Raw genomic sequence first — 18,491 nt, 5'->3', positions numbered from 1 at the left:
CCCCGGGGGGAGGGGGGCGGTGGAGCAGGTGAGTTCTGGGAAGAAGAGACGGGGGAGGCAGAGGGTGCGGCCTAACCCTCCCCCCCCCCAACCCCTCCATTGGTTTCTACTTTCCTGCTGACCCAGCCAACGCCTGCTTTCCCTGGAACAGGGAGTGGAGACAGCCCAGGTGTCTGGGCACCCTGCCCAGGCCCCAGACCCCCTGCCAAAAAACCCTCCCCTGACACGCAGCCCACAGGGTCTGAAGTTCGGACTGTGTTTGTCTGGTGGGGGGTCGTTAACCCTGCACCTGGGGCACTGTCAAGGGGAAGCTCGCTGCCTAGGGGCACTGTCGGGGGGGGGAAGTGAATAGCTTTAGGCCGCTGTTGGAGAAGCTTGCCACCTTGGGGCACTGTTGGGAGGGGAAGCTCACCACCTGAAGGCACACTGTTACAGGGAAGCTCACTGCTTCGGGGCACTGCTAGGGGGAAGTTTGCCCCCTCAGGGCACTGTTACAGGGCAACTCACAGCCTTGGGACACCTGTCAGGGAGAAGCTCGCAGCGCGGGCACAGGCCAACAACCGCAAGGAAGTTCTGTGTTGACACCAGGACTTTATTGTTCCATCAGCAGCACAGGATGCTGGGAAGGGACTGAGCGGACAGGGCTGTGGGCTGCTGGAGCAGAGCAGAGGATGCTGGGTCAGGCCCTGGGATTTTGGGAAGAGATATGTTGGCCAGGCCACGGTTGTGTCTGGAGCAAGGCATGCTGGGATGTTGGGGGTGGGAGCCCCACACTCTAGGGCATGCTGGCATGTCGGGGGTCTCTACAGCAGGGCATGCTGGGATGGTGGCAGTGGGGGCCCCTGCCCCGGCCCATGAAGGGATGTCAGGGGCCTCTACAGCACAGCATGCCGGAAGTCTCTGAGATGGCATCGATGGGGGGCCCCCACTCCGGGGCAGGCTGGGCAGTGGGGAGTCTTCACAGCAGGGCATGCCGGGACCGCGGTGATGGGGGCTGTTCCCCGGGGCATGCTGGGATGGTGGAGGTCGGGGGGAGGGGTCAGGCGGGGGGCAGGAAGTGGAGGGCGGGGCTAAGGTGCTCCCGCAGCCAATCCTGGGTCTGGAAGAGGCTGAGGTAGAAGTCGCGGGGGAGGTGCCCACGGGGCGGTGGCTTCCTCTGTATCCGCCCATGGTTGTCAGAGCGACTCTGGCCACAGGGGTTGTAGGTACCCCAGCTGACCACGCCCACCTGTAGGACAAGGGCGGGGCAGGGTGAGGGACCCAGGCATTGACCTCTCCCCCTCCCCGCCCAGGGTGGGGGGGCTGCACCCACCTGGAAATACCTCATCTTGTTCTCCACAAACAAGGACCCACCGGACTCACCTGGGGGGAGGGGAAATTGAGGCCTGGGGGGACAAGAAGCTCTGCCCCTATGGGCCAGCGGGCAGGGCCTAGTGCCCTCCCCCCCACCCCCACTAGTGCCAGTATCCCAGCATGCCTTGCTCAGGGACTCCTCCCCCCCATCCCAGCATGCCTCACTCTGGCCCATGCCCTGCTGCCCCTTCCCCCTGCCCCACCTCTTCCCAGCATGCCCTGCTCACCCTTGCAGGTGGAGTCCTCAGGCTCGCCAGTGCTCTCGGGGCCGGAGCAGAGAAAGCGCTGCGTGACCACATCTGACACCTTTGCCTTGCCCGCGTACAGCGTCCCTGGCTGCACTGCGCCCTCTGCGCAGCGCGCCCACTGCGGGGGGCAGGGGTGAGCGCCCTGCGCCAGGGCTCCCTTTGCCCAGATGCTGAGGTCCCTTTCATCCAAGGGGCTGGGGCAGCCCAGGTGCCTGGGTTTCTGCTGACCTGGATGCCTGGGTTCCCTCCTGCCCACCCAGACACTGGGGTTCCCCCCAGCAAGGGGGCTGTGGGAGCCCGGATGCCAGGTTTCAATGTGCCTGCACACTGGGGTTCCCTCCAGCAAGGCAGCTGTGGGAGCCTGGGGGCCTGGGCTCCACCCCCCAGGTGCTGAAACTGCTCCCGCTCAAGACACCTGGGTCCCTCCCCTCCCAGATGCCCGGGTCACTCACCATCTCGTTGGTCTTGATGTGCACTTTCAGGCGCTCATTGTCTAGAGAAATGAACTGGGCCGGGACCCGCGCCTGCCCCAGCAGTTCCACCTCTGCCGGATGGAGGAACGGAGAGATGGAAATGTCAGGACCCCGCGCCGGACCCCCACCCCCATGCCAGAGGTGAGACATGGGGCTGGTCAGGAGAGCCCGGACACCTGGGTTCTCTGCACCCACCGTGGTCCTTGCAGGTTGTCCCCGCTCGTTTCCTCAGGGCTCGGTTCGCCTCCTTGGTGCAGGGCAGGCAGATTGGCCTAGGGGGTGGGGCTCATACTCATGGCCATGCCCCATCTTCGAGCCACACCCACAATCTCTAAGCCACCCCTTACCTCTATGCCCTGCACTAAGCCCCACCCCTCATTTTCTATGCCCCGCCCACACTCTGCCCCAACCCCATTCTCTTAAGTCCTACCCCTTTGTATGCCCCCCACACCTGACAGTGGCAGAAAAGTGCACGGGGCTCTCCAGCTGCAGCAGGGAGAGGTCGTAGTCATAGAACTCAGGGATGTCTTGGTCCACCTTGGCCCGGACGTTGTACTGCGGGTGGTCGAAGCGCTGCGCAATTTGGATATCCGTGGAGCCTGTCGCGGCCCCCAGGTCAGGATCAAGCCCACCCTGGCCAGGATTGGGGCCCATCGTGGATCAGTATTGGGCCCCCTCCGCCAGAATCAGGCCCGCACAGGTCAGGATCATGGCCCATCATGGGTCAGGATTAGGAACCCCCTCCCCAGCAGCCAGGATCGGGCCGCCACAGATCAGGATCAGGGCCCATCATGGGTCAGGATTGGAAACCCCCTCCCCAGCAGCCAGGATCGGGCCCCCACAGGTCAGGTTTGGGCCTCTTGCATCCAGGATCAGGCTCTCTGGTCAAGATTGGACTCCATAGCCAGGATCAGGGACCATCATGGGTCAGGATTGGGCTCCTCCCAACAGTCAAAGTTGGCCCCCTGCAGGTCAGGATTGGGCCCCCTGCATCCAGGACTGGGGCCTCCCTGGCAGAATTGGACCCCAACACAGCCAGGATGGGGTCCTCAGGTCAGAATCGGGGTCCATCATGGGTCAGGATCAGGTTCCCCTACAGCCAGGACCCCCAGGTCAGGATCAGGACCTTCACAGGCAGGATCAGCCCACCCCCCAGTCAGGATTGGGACTTCCCAGCCAGAATGGGGCCCCAGCTAGGATTGAGCCCTCTCCAGGTCAGAATTGCCTCCCTCCCCACCCCCAACCCCCCACCAGGATTGCACCCCCACCAGGATCAGGGCCATCATGAGTCAGCATCTGCCTCCCACCCTCAAGACAAGATTGAACCCCTCTGGGTGACCAGCCCTCACTCCCCCTGCCTCCCAGGCCTGATCCTGACCCATGATGGTCCCTGATCCTGACCTGTGGTGGCCTGATCGTTACTGTGGTTGGGCCTGATCCTGATCTGGGGGGTTCCAGGGGACCTCTTTTCCCAGTCCTACTGGACACTTGGGTTCCCTGGGTGGGGAGTGGAGACTGTGGGGTGGGAGAAAGTTGGGGGGCTCCCAGACACCTGGATCCCTTACCTATGTGGACCCTCCAAAGCTTGGTGTCCTTCACGTTGTTGAAGCAGTGTGCAGCTGTCAGCACCCAGCGGTCAGCCACCAGTGACCCTCGGCATGACTCCCCCCGCTCCGGCTGCAGGGTCCAGGGGGTTCCAGGTCAGCCACCATGGGGATCCTGGTGTCCAGGGCCTGTCCCCCACTTCCTGGAGAACCCAGGTGCCCAGGGAGCACTGGGTGTGAGACCCAGGCATCCAGGTGGCACTGGCCAGCCCTTCAGTAGTTGGGGGCTTTGGGCTAGGGTAGGGGACCCAGGTGTCTGAACAGCACTGCCTCTGGGTGGGAGGGGGGACCTGGGACAGGGTAGGGAACCCAGGTGTCCAGGCTGGGGCCCATCTGAAGCCTTTGGGGGGCAGGGGGTAGGACATAGGAAACCCAGGCATCCGGGCTCCCCCTTACCCTAATGACCACATGCCAGGGGTTCCTTTGCTGGGTCGTGGCACCCTCTGATTGGTTCCCAAGTCCACATGCCTCCCCGATGCTCTTTACATCTGGAGAGAGAGGGGGTGGGGCCAGCTCTAGACCCCTCTCAGCCCCAGGAGGGGGAGGGGAGCTGGGATCTGCCCCCCAGGGGGAGCAGTTCTGTACCCAGGATGCTGTCCAGGGCAGTGCGGAGCTCCACGGGGCCATTAAGCTTGAAGGCATGTTGCTCCCCAATCTTCTTGGAGGCAATGGCGTTGAGGTCTTCCCACTCCACATCCATCTGCCCCACTCCAAAGGCATAGATGTCTGAGAGACAGGGGAGGTGTTGGTGCACCTAAGCCCCGCTAGGCCCAGGCACCATGGGAAGGGATGTCAGGAAAGGTGGCTTCCCTGGCACGGGGGCATTTGGGAACTTGCTGGAGCTTGGGGTAGGCAGTGGGGCACCTGGGACTGGGGTTGTGGCACCTAGAACAAGGCTTGGGGCATCTACAGTGGGGTTGGGGCAGTTAGAACTTGTGTGGATGTACCTAAAATCACAGTCAAGGTGGTAGGAACCAGCATTGAGGTACCTAGAACTGGGATTGGGGGCACCCAGAACCATGGTCAATGCACACTGAACTCATGTTGAGGCATTTATCGCTGGAGTTAAAACACCTAGAACCGGGGTTGGTACGTGTAGAATTGGGCTGGGGCACCTGGAAGTGGTTGTGGTACTTAGACCCAGGACTTGGGCCTCTAGAATGGGTGTTGGGGCACTTAGAACTGGTGTGGATGTACTTAAAACCACAGTCAAGGTGTCCAGAATTAGGGTTGAAACACGTAGACCTGGGGTTGGGGCCCCCTTGAACTAGGATTGGAGCATCTAGAATTACAGTTAAGACGTACCTAATTAGTGTTGTGGTATCTGGAGCTGGGGTTGGGGCACCTTACCAAGGTTGGGGCACCTAGGACTGGGATTGGGGGCATTTAGAACACCAGTCAAGGCACCCAGAACAAGTGTCAAGGTATCAAGGACCAGTATTGGGGCACCAAGAACAGTGGATGAAGCACCTGAGTTACTGCATCTAGAAGCATGGTCAAGGCACCTAGAACTAATGTCAAAGTATCTAGGATGGGGGTTGGAACAACTAAAACAGCAACTGGGGCACCTAAAATCTGTGTACGTGCACCTAGAGTTACATTCAAGGCACCCAAAACTAACATTGAGGTATTTAGGACTGCAGTTGGGGCAACCAAAACTGGGATTGGGGTGCCTAGAATGTGAATGAACCTACAACCATGGTTAAGAAACCCAGAATTAGTGCCAACATATCTAGGGCACGTAAAACCATTGCTGGAGCATCTAGAACAGCAACTGAGGCACCTAAAACTTCAATTAGGGCACCTGGAACCTGTGTGGATGCACCTAGAACTGTAGTCAAAGGACACAGAACTAGTGTTTAGGCACCTAGAATGGGGATTGGGGCACCTAGAGCCTGTGTGGATGCATCTGGAACCATGGTGAAGACATCCAGAGCTAATCTTTAGGTACTTGGAACCAGTGTTGGGGCACCTAGAACCTGTAGTGCAAAGAGCTCAGCTCCCAGGTCCTGTACAGGGACTGGGGACCCCAAGACTACCACAACCCCTGCATATGTGTGGATGCACCTAGAATCACAGCAAAGACCTCTAGAACCACAGTGGAGGCACCTACAATCCAGGTTGGGGCACCTAGAACCTTCAACACAAGGAACTTGGTGCCCAGACATTGACCAGGCACTGGGGTCCCAAGGACTGGCTGAGACTGGCTGGAAGAGCAGTGGGTAGATTCCCAGAGCCAGGGGGGCAAGGAACCCAACACTGAGGCACCTAGAACTGGGGAGCCTCCAGTGTTAGGCCTCTGGTACCCAGCAGCCAATCGTGTATTGTCTGGCTACTCCAGGAACCAATAAGAGGCCAGCTCTAGAACCAGCTTGGAAGCACCTCAAATAGGCATGGTCTGGAGACCAGCACCTAGACCCTTCAGGGCCCAACTCACCCAGGTAATCATTCCTGTCTGGCTTCACCTCCAGGACATCTTCGATTTTGGTCACAGCATATTTTGGGGACCCGCCCATGTTGAATTTGCCTGAAACGGCATCCAGTGGGAGTGATTGGGTGGGGCTGGGTCCTTCTTCACCAAAATCCCACCAGGGAAAACTAAGTCTGGAGCCACAGAAAGGTATGGAGAAGAACTCTCCTCCCCCTGGCAGATCCTCACCATCCGTCAGCAGGATGACGGCATGCCTTACTTTCTTCCACTCATCCGGTTTGTTGGTCTTGGACAACGCCTCCTTCTGGAAGATGATCCAGTGATAGATTTCCTGCAGTGCATCATGGATGTTGGTCCCTGTCCTGTTGCCATGAGCTGAGGGAGGGAGGGAGCGAATCACGAGACCCAGACACCTAGAACCATCATGGAGCCCCTCATAGTGGCCACAAAGCCTACAGCTGGTGTTGATGCACCTAGAACCCAGTCACGCTGGGTCTAGGGCACCTGGTGCTCCCATGAGGTCCCAGTTGGGAATTGAGACACCTAAGACCCACCCCTATGGCTACCGTGACCTCGTGACCTGTAATGGCTGCAAGCTCATGACCTGTCATGGCCATGACTTCACAACCTGTCACAGTGATGATCTCATGACCTGTTGTGACAATGACCATATGACCCATCTCAGCTGTGACCACACTACTTGTCATGGCTGTGACCTCATGGCCTACTGCAGCTGTGACCTCACATCCTCTCATGTTGGGTCTTGACACGCTTTGATGCTACTGGATGGGAAGTTTCTTCCACCACTCCTCAGGGCAGGCAACTGAGTCACCTGCCTCCCCAAACTGGCACCAGTTGTTTCAAGGAAACTTCCTGTGTCCTCACTGGGCCATGGATGACCCTGCCGGCATCCTTGGAAGACCTAGAACATGGGCAAGGAGAATCTAGAACCCAGCATGGCACCTTTCTTGCTCATGTGGTTCTCCACGCGTTCAAGGACTTCGTCAGCATCGCCAGCTTCTTCCTCATTTATGTGAACGACCACAATGGGCTTGGAGGCATACGAGATGATGGCAAATTTCACAGGCACATCAAAGCTGGCGATCTGGGGGTGGGGGGCAAAAGAGAAGGGAGCTAAGGGAGCATGGAGTCAAGGGGACAGGGCAGAAAACCAGGGGAAGACTTCCCTTGGTGAACACTGGGGGCGGGAAGGGGCGGGGTCTCAAAACCTGGCCTGGTAATAAGGTACCTAAAACCAACCTTGGGGCACCTAGAATGTGCTCCAGAGGCACGTGGGATTGTGACCTAGACTCTGCTTTGCCAATGACAGCTGCCCAGGGAAGTCTGAAATGCCAGCAGTGGCTCCTGTAAGGTGCTGCAACACAACTGAGCCAATGAGGAGGCCCCTCTCTGGTTCCTGGCTCTGGGAAGGGGGTTGGTCTAGATGGGCCTGTACAGATTCCTTCCAGTCCTACCTGTCTATGACTATGACCCTATGCCCTCTGGAGGCCTCTTTTAGTCCAACATCTCTATGACTATCATTCAATGATTTCTGGATGTCCCTTCTGGGTGCTGGCTGATCAGAGTAGTGGCCAGCTGGACTATAGACCAGTGGTCCTTGGACTACTGGACTATAAGACTACTAGATTAGACTAGTAGGCTATGGACTTCAGGACTACTAGACTAGGTTCACCAATGCCCACCCACAGCCACGACAGGCCTTGAGGCACCTAGACCCAGTGCCAGGAGGCTCAGGACCACTCCCCACATCCACCTCAGGCTCACCCGGTCCACCATGATCTTGACACAGTCCTTGAAGACCTGGAAGTTGGCCTCACTGACACTCTTGGAGGCATCCACCAGCAGGTAGAGGTGGAGGACACTGTCCTGGCTAAGGATCAGCCGCCGCTCCAGGGAGTCTGTCCCAGGTTTCAGGGCAAATGGATAAGTGGGGCACTCAGAGTGAGGTAGGGGAGATGACCCCAGACTCTGCCCTTGTGGGGATGTTTTAATGCCTCCCAACTTCCTTTTTGTCCCCCCTAGGGCCTAAAAAAATCCTAGAAATTCCCCCCACTAGGGGTTTCATCTCTGATCACACCCTTCTTCACCCCCCACTCTGGTCCTTTGATCCCCCCCAGCCCCTCACCCCCTTGGGGAGGGGTCTTACCCCCAATCCAGCCCTTGATATTGATCTCTCACTGTGACCTAGGAGCTCTCCCTAACCCCCCTCCCACTCCTGGGGGGCACTCACAGGTCTTGAGGACAGGCTGGTTTGGGTCGGTGGAGGTTGAGGAGGCCACAAGACCAAGGACATTAACCAGGGATGCCCCGAATGAGGCCCTGACATCCTCAGGCAAGTCGTAGGAGAAAGGGACTGTGGCAGGAGGACAGAGCAGTGTTAGTATGAGGGTGGGAGAATGATGTCCTGGGTTCAAGGACATCCCAGGGAAGTGGGGCTCGGCTGGGAGGATCCAGAGGGGAGTCTTGGGGGGAGGGGTTGGGGGGGGTCTTAGGGTGGCGGGCTGGCATCAGGGATTTTGGGGGCTGTGAGCTCTGGAAGCATCCAGAGGGGAGTCTGGGGGGGGGGTCTTAGGGTGGCAGGTTGGCCTCAGGGATTTTGGGGGTTGTGAGCTCTGGGAGCATCCAGAGGGGAGTCTGGCAGGGTTTGTGGGTCTCAGCTCAGGAGTTGAGGGGCTCTGGGGGTTATTAATTGTAGTGGGAGTTGCAGGGCTGGAATCAGGGGGTCTCAGGAGCTGGGGGGTTGTGGGTTTCAGGGCATCTTGGGAGAGATCAGGTACTCACAGCGGCAGGTGGGTTCTGCCCCAGACCACTCCCCAGTGGGTAGGCACTCACGCTCGGGGGACCCAACCAGGGCCAGGGTCCCCTGGCAGCGGTAGGACACACGGTCACCCTGGCGGTAGCGGGAGCCACGCCGCAGTGCCCCAGCTGGCACACCAGGCTCAGGGCAGTGCTCCGCTGGGGGCAGGAGGAGCCATGAGGGAGGGTGTGAGGGCTGTGGAGAGACCCTCCAATGGCTTCCCCAACCCCACCCATGGCTCCCCATAACCCCTAACCCCCCAAGACCCTGCCAGAAGCCCCATGCCACCCAATCCCCTGATACCCTCCATGGCTCCCAAATACCCTGCTAACTTCCTGAGATTCCACCTAGTCTCCCAAGGACCCCCAGCCACTAAAGACCCCCTTCCAGCCCTACAGGACTCTGGCGGACCTCCTTAGGGTGTTAAATAAGTAGGAGACACCAACCAGAGGGGCTGGGAGTCAGTACTGTGCAAAATCATCACAGCTGTCAAGCAGTTTTAGGCCTATGTAAGAATATTTTGGGAATTTTTTTTTACTGACAACCAAATTTGTTTTTACTAGGGTTGAGGTTCGATCCTGAAAGTTGAGCCCAGCCCTTCTCACTGAGGCCTACCAGAAGGTCTGGGCCTGGCAGCAGAGTTCCATATATATGAAAGTACATCAGTAAAAAAGTGCATTGGGGGGAAAATATTGGATTGTCAGGGAAACTATTTGATGGTTAGTTAAAAAAGTGGATTGTCTGGAAAAAGCTACCAGGAAAAAATATTTAAGTGTCAGGAAAAATTGGACCTAGTAAAAAGGTTTGATTTGATTATCAGAAAAATCTTGATTGTCAGTAAAAATGTTATCAGTAAGAACTGTGTGGTCAGTAAAAAGTTTTATCAAGAAAAAGGATTATCAGTGAAAATGTCTGTTAATAAAAAAAGTTGAACGATCACTTAAAAATGGATGCTAATAAAGAGTTTTTCAGTAAAAAGGTAGTTGATAAAAATTGTTAAGAAAAATGTATCAGTAAAACTGATATCAGTAAATAAAAGTGTCAGGGAGAAAAACTTGATTGTGGAAAAGTAAAAAAAAAGAAAGGAATCTTAGTTGAAAAATCATTATCAGTAAATAAATGTGATTGTCACTAAAAAAGTTTGGTTATTGGTAAAGCAGTTTGCCATTGAAGAAGATGATCAGCAAAAGACTGGATTGTGAGTCAGATGTTTGATTATCAAATAAAAATGTTGGACTATCAGTAAAAAAAAGTTCAGGATGCATCATTGATTAATGGTAGACTTGTGATTGTCATTAAGAAGTTTGACTGTAAAACAAAAACAAATTAGGTTCTATGTAAAAAGCCATTACCCATAAAAAAGCGTCTCTGCAAAAATACCCATGAGTAAGAAAGACTGTCAGTAGACAAAAAAAAAAAAAAAAATCTGGGGTGGTGGCAGAAACGTTATCAGTAAAAAAAAATTAGTAAAAATATTGGATTTGTCAATTAAAAAATGCCAAGAAAAAAGAGATCAGGAAATAATTGGATGGTTGGTAAAAACTTGTCAGTTAAAAAAGATTGAAGGTCAGTAAAAAAAAATGGATTGTTACTAAATAAATTTCCTTTGATTGTCAGCCCTGGAGATAGGGGCTAGGCTCAGTGCCAAAGCTCAAGGTGTTGTGGGGGTGAGAGGGGAGGCTCACCTCCATCATTGCAGGCTGGCGTCTCCCCGTCCCAGCGGCCTGTGGGCAGGCAGCGACGCAGGGCACTCCCGCGCAGGGTGTAGCCATCACGGCACTCGAAGGTGAGTTCAGAGCCCACGAAATAGAAGGTGTGGCGTGGCCCCACGGTCCCATGCTCAAACTGCAGCTGCGGTGGGCACCGCACCTCTGCCCCCCAACCCCATGCAGTCATTGGGGGACCCAGGCATCTGGGCACCCCACCCTCAACACTCCTGAAACCCAGAGCTGGAAAGAACCCAGGTGCCCAGGTTCCCAGCTGCCCCACTCTCACCCCTCAGGCCCCACCCAGAGAACCCAGGTGTCTAGGCTCCCATCCCCACCTCCACCCCCTCATCCCTGCCCAGAGACCCAGAGGTCCAGGATCCCAGCTGCCCCACTCCCACCTCCTGGCCCTCACTCCTCTCCCAGAGAACCCAGGCATCCAGGCTCCCAAGCCCCCCCACTCCCACCACCCAACACCACTCCCCTTACAGAGAACCCAGGCGTCCAAGGGGAGCTGCGGTACGTACTGCGGCAGGTGGGGGTGGGGGTGCGGGGGTGGGTGCTGGAGGAAGTACGCAGAGGGGTCCAGTGCCCACTGGGTTGGCAGAGGCGGCTGGGCTGGGGGTAGGGGTAGGTGCCAGGGGGGCACAGGTACGTGAGGAGGCTGCCTGGGCGCAACCCATCTGACAGGCTCACGTTGCCCCCCTGGATGCCCACATCCCCACTGCACTGGGGAGATTCAGCTGGTAGTGGGGGCTGGGCCCCAGAGCCTAAGGGGAGGCAGGCAGGGAGGTGAGCCCCTGGCATCAGGGCTCCTAGCCCCCCTGCTGTCACCCCTCTCCTTTTGCAAGGAACCCAGGCATCCAAGCTCAGTCCCCCTTGTTCTCAGCCCCTCCCCTCCTCTCCGCAGGGAACCTGGCATCCAGGCTCCCAACCCCACCTGCTCTATCTACTACCACCACTCCCCTCCCAGGGAACCCAGGCCTGGGGGATCTCCATCCCCCTGCTCTCACCCCAACCCCCACTGCCACCCCAGAGAACCCACGGGTACAAGCTCCCAGTCCCCTCCCCCCCGGAAATATCTTGGGGTGCCCCTACCTAGACCTCATCCCCCAGCTCGGGGGCCGAAAGGGAGGCCCACATCCCCCCATACCTGAGGTGAGGATGAGAAGCAGGAGGGTGCAGAGGGGGGGGACCATGGCAGGGGAGATTGTGGCTGCCTCAGTGCCGGCTCCTTTGCTCTGCTCTGCTCTGCTCTGCTCTGCTCTGGTGGGAGTCCTGCCCCCCCTGAGTTGGGAGGGGCCTGGGCTGTAATCCCCCCACCCCTGCACAAACAGGCCCCCCTTCAGCCCTTCCCGTAAATGCCTTCTGGGTTAATGGGTACCCAGGGATTGATTGACAGCCTGGCAGGGAACCCAGGTGTCCGGGCTCCAGCTGGCTAGCCCTCACTCCCTCTTCCCGGAGCTGGCAGGGAACCCGGGCGTCCAGGATCCGCCTCCCCATCCCTGCCCCCCTGCACCACCCCACTTCCCTCAGAGCTGGAGAGAAGCCAGGTGTCCGGGTTCCCAGCTCCCCCTGCTCTCACCCCTAGCCTGCACTACCCTCCCAGAGAACCCAGGTGTCTGGGCTTCCCCCTGAAACACACATTCAGGTCCAGGCTGGGGTCTGACCCCTGGGGGCAGAAGCTGGGGGGGGCAGGAACTGGTGGGGGGCTTGGAGTTGGAAACCCAGCTCAGCTGCCTCGTGTCTGTGCCCATGTCTGTATGCACACGTGACCCTTATTCTGGGGTAAGGCTGGAGTAGACACATGGATGGGTCCTTTAATCCAGATTACAGACAGACAGAGACTGAAGGCCAGGGTAGTTGCGGGTTAAACCTAGACTGGACACACAGATGGGCCCAATAGTCTGGATTAAAGACACACAGACACTTGAGGCCAGTGTAGACCTGGGTTAAACACAGAGTGGACACTCAGACAGGTTTATTAATCCAGATTAAGGACCAACAGATCCTGAAGCCAGTGTGGACATGATTTAAACCTGGAGTAGACACGCGGACAGATCTGTTAACCTGGATTAAGGACAGATGGACACTGAGGCCAGTAGTTGTGGTTAACCCTGGAAGAGACACACAAATGGGCCCTGTAATCTGGATTAAGAAGACACAGACAACTCGAAGGACAGACAACGGGAGAAGAGACACCTCTGGGCCAGAGCTCCGTCTAGACATGGGTTAAACTGAGAGTGGACACACAGATGGGCTACTTTCCCCCATGGATGGAGCGGGGGGTGGGGTGGGGACTCCATCCAGTTTAAGGATTGATGAACACTGAGCCAGCATATAAATGAGTTAAATTTGGAGCAGACACCTGGATGGACCTGTTAACCCAGATTAAGGACATCCCAATGCTGAGCGCTGTGTAGATGTGGGTTAAAATGGGAGTGTGTGAACAGATGGGCCTGTTAATCCAGACAGAAACTGAGGCCCAGTTAGACATGGGTAAAACCCTGGAGTGGACACATGGATGAACCTGTTAATCTGGATTATAGATATGCAGCCACTGAACAACTGTAGAGGTGAGTTAACCTAGAGTGAACACATAGATGAACCTGCTAACCTGGATTAGCTACAGACAGGTTTGTTAACATGAATTAACATGGATTAACCATAGATGGGCCTGTTAACCTGGATTAGCCTGGACACACAGATAGGCCTGTTAATCCAAGTTAAGGACACATACACTGTGTCTGCACAGAGGTGAGTTAAACCTTCAGGAGACACAGATAAGCATGTTAACCTGGATTAAGGACACAGGGACATCTACGGCCTTGTGTAGATGTGGATAAAACCAGAGTGGATACAAGGGTGGGATGTTAATCCAGATTAAAGCCACCTAGAAGGAGGGACTATGGGGCAGAACTTCCCAGGCCCAGAGACTTGTGTACACGTGGGTTAAACCTAAAGTGGACACACAGATGGGTCCTTTAATCTGGATGCACGACACATGGACACTGAGCCCCATGTATACATGAGTTAAAATGGGAGCAGACATGCATGGCCTCTTTAACCCACGTTATGGATGCACGGACCCTGAGCCAGTATCAACCTGGTTTACAACAGGAGTGGATGCACAATCAGGCCTGTTAATATGGATTAACAGCACACAGAACCAGAGCCAATGAAGATGTGATTTCACCCTGAAGTGGGCATATAGACAGGTCCATTAATCTGGATGAAGGACACGTGAACCCTGAGACCCATTTAGCTATGGGTTAAATCCGAAGTAGAGACACAGATGGGCCTGTTAATCCAGATTAAGGATGCACAGACACTGAGCCCAGTGTAGACATGGGTTAAGACTGCACTAGACACAGGGACAGGCCTGTTTATCCGGGTTAAGCACATGGACACCCCACGGAGACGTGGGTGAAGGCCGCAGCGGTTCTCACAGCCTCCTGGGCACCACAGGGCCCCCTGGTGTCCCACAATGCATTGTGCTGCTTCTGCAGCACCACTCTGGTGTGGGGCGGGACCTCTACTGCTCTGGGGTCAGCTCATTTAAGCCCTGGGAGTCCCAGGCCCCCTGCTCCCACCCCAGCCCCCCTCCCTGCCAGAGAGCCCAGGCATCGGTGGTGGGGCACGGCTTCTTTAAGTATGTGTGTGGGTGCGGGTGGAGGGATGTGGGGCTGGTTGCTATGGTGATGCCAGGGGGAGGGCTCAGAATTCCCTCCCGGCGCCCGGTGATGACATCACGGTGCCCGGTGATGGCGTTCACGGCGTTGAAAGTGTGTGGGGGGCTGAGGATTTAAAGCCTCCGTTCCTCCACGGATCCCACACTGCTCCGGGGCAGACTCCCACCCCGCCACCCAGGTCCCACAATGCTCCGAGGCAGCCTCCTCCTCCCCCTTCCTTCCCCTCAGCTCCCACAATGCATGGGGGCAGCCCCGCCCCCCCCACGCTGCTTTCAGGCCAGCACAAAGCCGCTTCCCACAATGCACCGCGCAGCCCCCCCAACCCGCCCCCCGCCCCCTTAAGACCCCCCCTCCCTTGTGTCCAATTTCTATCCGGCGGACAAATAACCACCCCCCCCTTGGTGGGCGCCCTGTCCCTTTAAGGGGCCCCGGCCTCGCTCGGCCCCTTTAATTCGCTCGGTCCGGAGCTGTCTCCCGGTTCGCAGAGGCGGGGGGAGCCCAGCCCCCCCACCCGTCCGGTCAGGGGGGGCTGCGGCGGAGGGGGGGCTTATAGGGGGGAGGGACTGGGGGGTGCGCAATAGAGGGAGGGGCTAGGGGGTGCTCGTGCCATGGGGGGAGGGGCTGGGGGTCCATGCGATGGGGTGGAGGGGCTCCATGCAGCAAGGGGGAGGAGCAGGGGGTCCTGCAATGGGGGGCATGCAGTGGGGAGTGGCTGGGGGTCCATGCAGTGAAGGGGAGGGTTGAGACAGGGGTCCATGCAAGAGGGAGAAGGGCTGGGGGGGGCTGTGCAGTGAGGGGGAGGGGCTGGGGTCATGCATGCAATGGGGCAGGGGGTTCCAGCTACTGACCCCCCATCCTTTCTCTTGCAGCCTCATCACGTACCCCCCCACCATCAGCCACCTGGAGCTTCCCAGCTGCCTGCGCCCTCTTGCTTGGCCCCTCCTGGGCCCCCCACCCCCATCTCCCCCAGTGCCTCCCAAACCCCATCTCCGCCCCCCAGCCCCGCCCCCATCCTGCCCTCAGCCCCCAATTTCCTCTCTGCCCCGCTCCTTGCCCCCCAGCCCCAACTCCTTAAACCATTTCTTGCCCCCAACCCCTCCACCCTTCCAAGCCCCCCCCAAAACCCCTGTCTCAGCCCCCCAGGCCCTCCCAAGCCCCTCCAGCTCCCCTCAAGCCCCCCACTCCCTCATAACCTGCCATCTCAGCACCCCCAGAACCCCCATCTCAACCCCCCTGGTCCCCTCAGCTTCCTCCAACCTTCCCTGCACTCATCCAGCCTCCCCGAACCCCTGTCTCCTGCCCCCAAGACCACCCACCTGTCCCCAGACACCTCCAAGCCCCCTGAACCTATCTCAGCCCCCCAGACTCCTCCTCAAGACCACCCAGCCTCCCCGAGAGCCCCTCAAGCCACTCCAGCTGCCCCCAACCCCCCAGCCACTTCTGAACCCCCCTCAAACACATCCAAGCCCCCCCATTTCTTTCCCCCAGACAGGCCTCTAGACACCCCGAAGTCCCTCCAGCTTGCCTGCTCTCAACTCTCCCAGGTTCCCCAACACCCCTATCTGCACGCATCCAGAGCCCTTGCGTCCCCCTAGCATCCCCATCTCGGTCCCTCACCTGCCCAGGTCCCTCCAAACCCCCATCTCGGCTACTCCAAAGCCCCTGGGTCCCCCCAGCATCCCCACCCCGGCTCCCCACGCCCTGTCTCTGGGTGCAACCATGGCATCGGGGCCGGAGCTGCTGCGTTTCCAGCTGCCAGGCCACGAGGCGGCCACGCTGCGCAACATGAACCAGCTGCGGGCCGAGGAGCGGTTCTGCGACGTGACCATCGTGGCCGAGAGCCTCAAGTTCCGGGGGCACAAGGTGATCCTGGCGGCCTGCTCACCCTTCCTGCGCGACCAGTTCCTGCTCAACCCCAGCTCCGAGCTGCAGGTCTCGCTGGTCCACAGCGCCCGCATTGTGGCCGACCTGCTGCTTTCCTGCTACACGGGTGCCCTGGAGTTTGCCGTCCGCGATGTAGTCAACTACCTGACGGCTGCCAGTTACCTGCAAATGGAGCATGTGGTGGAGAAGTGCCGCAATGCCTTGTCCCAGTTCATCGAGCCCCGCATCGGCCTCAAGGAGGACAAGCCAGGGGCGGGCGGGGGCCCGCGCCCAGCCCCCTTGCGCCACACCAAACCGGCCCCCCGCAAGCCTCGCCCACCTGTCAAGCTGGAGCTGCGCCTGGCCGAGGAGCCTGAGCCCAAGGACGAGGACGATGATGACGAGGAGGATGACGGGGACGAGGACGCGGTGTCCGACATCTGCATTGTCAAGGTGGAGTCGGCCTATGAGGTGGCCCAGCGCCACCGCAAGCAGCACCTGCTGCAGCCTGCCTGGGCCAAGGATGGGGCAGCAGGGGCCAGCTGGGTCAAGGACGGGTCTTCTACCGCCAACTGGGTCAAGGATGGGTCTTCCACAGGCAGCTGGGCCAAGGAGGGGTTGTCACCAAGCAACTGGACAAAGGAGGGGTCATCGGCGGCCAACTGGACAAAAGAGGGGACGTCGGCAGCCAACTGGGTCAAAGAGGGGTCTTCCATGGCCAACTGGAGCAAAGAAGGGTCTTCCATGGCCAACTGGGCGAAGGAGGGGTCGTCGCCAGGTAACTGGGCAAAAGAGGGGTCGTCGCCAGGAAACTGGAGCAAAGAGAGGTCATCACCGTCCAACTGGGCCAAGGAGGGGTCGTCGCCGGGGACGTGGGCCAAAGAAGGGTCGTCGCCGGGGACGTGGGCCAAGGAGGGGTCGTCGCCGGGGGCGTGGGCCAAGGAGGGCCCCGGTGACGGCGAGGGTGAGGACCCGGGCCCTGAGGCGGCTGGGCCGGCGCCAGGGGAGCCAGGCAAGGCGGCGCCAGGTGTGGTGAAAGCTCGCTATGCCCTGGCCGAGGACACGGAGGGCGAGGGGCTCCTGCTGCTGCCCCCGGGGGCCTACCTGGAGCCCGGGCCGCCCAGCGGGGGTGGGCACGGGGCCGGGGGTGCGGGCGGGGGGCCGGCGCGCTGTGCCAAGTGCGGCGAGGCCTTCCAAGGGGTGGAGAAGCTGGTGTTCCACATGCGGGCCCAGCACTTCGTCTTCATGTGCCCGCGCTGCGGGAAGCAGTTCAACCACAGCAGCAACCTCAACCGGCACATGAACGTGCACCGCGGCGTCAAGTCCCACTCGTGCGGCGTCTGCGGCAAGAGCTTCACGCAGAAGTCCACGCTGCACGACCACCTCAACCTGCACAGCGGCCTGCGGCCCTACCGCTGCTCCTACTGCGACGTGCGCTTCGCGCACAAACCCGCCATCCGCCGCCACCTCAAGGAGCAGCACGGCAAGACTACGGCTGAGAACGTGCTGGAAGCCAGCGTGGCCGAGATCAACGTGCTCGTCCGCTGAGCTGGGGCTGGGTGGGGTGGGGGGGCCCGGAGAACCGGGGGGCCGGGGTCCAGATCCCGTAGCAGGTAGGGAACGCAGGCAGCGGGTGCCTGGCCCTGCCGCCGGCGGAGGACCCGCGCGGCCGGATCCCGTAGCGAGTAGAGAACCCAGGTGTCCGGATCCCGTAGCAGGTAGAGAGCCCAGGTGCCCGGGGGCCTGGCCCCGCCGAGGTTGGAGAGCCCAGGTGCCAGGGCCCGGATCCCGTACAGGGGGAGAGCCCGGTGCCCGCACGGCCCGGCGGTGCAGAGCCCGCAGCCTACGGAGGCCCCCAGGCGGCCGCAGCCTGGCGCTAGGCTGCGAGGGGCTGGCGGCCGGACCAGAAGCCACCGCGGACCGGCCGCCACCCCCTCCTAATGCGGAGTATGAACGAGGGCTGCGGTCGCTCGCCGGCCCTCAGCATTAAAAGGCTGGGAGCCCTGCGCTGGGGAGCCCCGGCGTCCGGGGCTGGCCCTGCCATGGGCGAGACCCCCGGGGTCCGGGTCCCGACTCCCCGGGGAAGGCGACGCCAGGCGTGCGGGAGTCGGGCCCCCGGCGGCGCGGGTCCCACGTGCGGAGGGAACCCGGGAGGCGGGGCCGGACGCCTGGGGTCTCTGGGGTGGGGGCGGGTTGCCATCAACCAAAGAATAACCACGTGACCCCGCGGAGGGGCGGGGCCTGGGGGCTCCGGTAGCATTAGCAGTAGTAGAGCTATTACTCGCCCCGTGGTAGGCGGGGCT

General features: G+C 59.1%; 2 protein-coding genes across 2 annotated transcripts; one reads left to right on the top strand and one right to left on the bottom strand.

The window, feature by feature from the left end:
• Positions 1-571: 571 nt before the first annotated feature.
• C2 (complement C2) lies at positions 572-11,920 on the bottom strand. The gene is made up of 18 exons (XM_090028163.1): positions 11,787-11,920; positions 11,161-11,403; positions 10,613-10,798; positions 8,912-9,085; positions 8,361-8,483; positions 7,895-8,028; positions 7,073-7,214; positions 6,338-6,484; positions 6,116-6,205; positions 4,264-4,404; positions 4,075-4,166; positions 3,640-3,751; positions 2,526-2,673; positions 2,270-2,346; positions 2,054-2,145; positions 1,581-1,719; positions 1,313-1,362; positions 572-1,228 (listed from the first exon to the last, which is right to left on the bottom strand). Exons 1-18 carry the CDS (start codon positions 11,830-11,832, stop codon positions 1,040-1,042), a joined length of 2,325 nt encoding a protein of 774 aa, XP_089884289.1. The 5' UTR covers positions 11,833-11,920; the 3' UTR covers positions 572-1,039.
• A 3,632-nt stretch (positions 11,921-15,552) lies between these two features.
• ZBTB12 (zinc finger and BTB domain containing 12) lies at positions 15,553-18,477 on the top strand. The gene has a single exon (XM_090028182.1). The coding sequence runs from the start codon at positions 16,045-16,047 to the stop codon at positions 17,734-17,736; it is 1,692 nt and encodes a 563-aa protein (XP_089884308.1). The 5' UTR covers positions 15,553-16,044; the 3' UTR covers positions 17,737-18,477.
• The last annotated feature ends 14 nt before the right edge of the window (positions 18,478-18,491 follow it).

The sequence above is a fragment of the Crocodylus siamensis genome, chromosome 15 (genome assembly GCF_052110815.1).
Source record: "Crocodylus siamensis isolate JL-2025a chromosome 15, ASM5211081v1, whole genome shotgun sequence".
NCBI lineage: Eukaryota > Metazoa > Chordata > Crocodylia > Crocodylidae > Crocodylus > Crocodylus siamensis.
The sequence above is the reverse complement of the archived record's forward strand: the minus strand, read 5'-3'. Positions and strand labels throughout refer to the sequence as shown.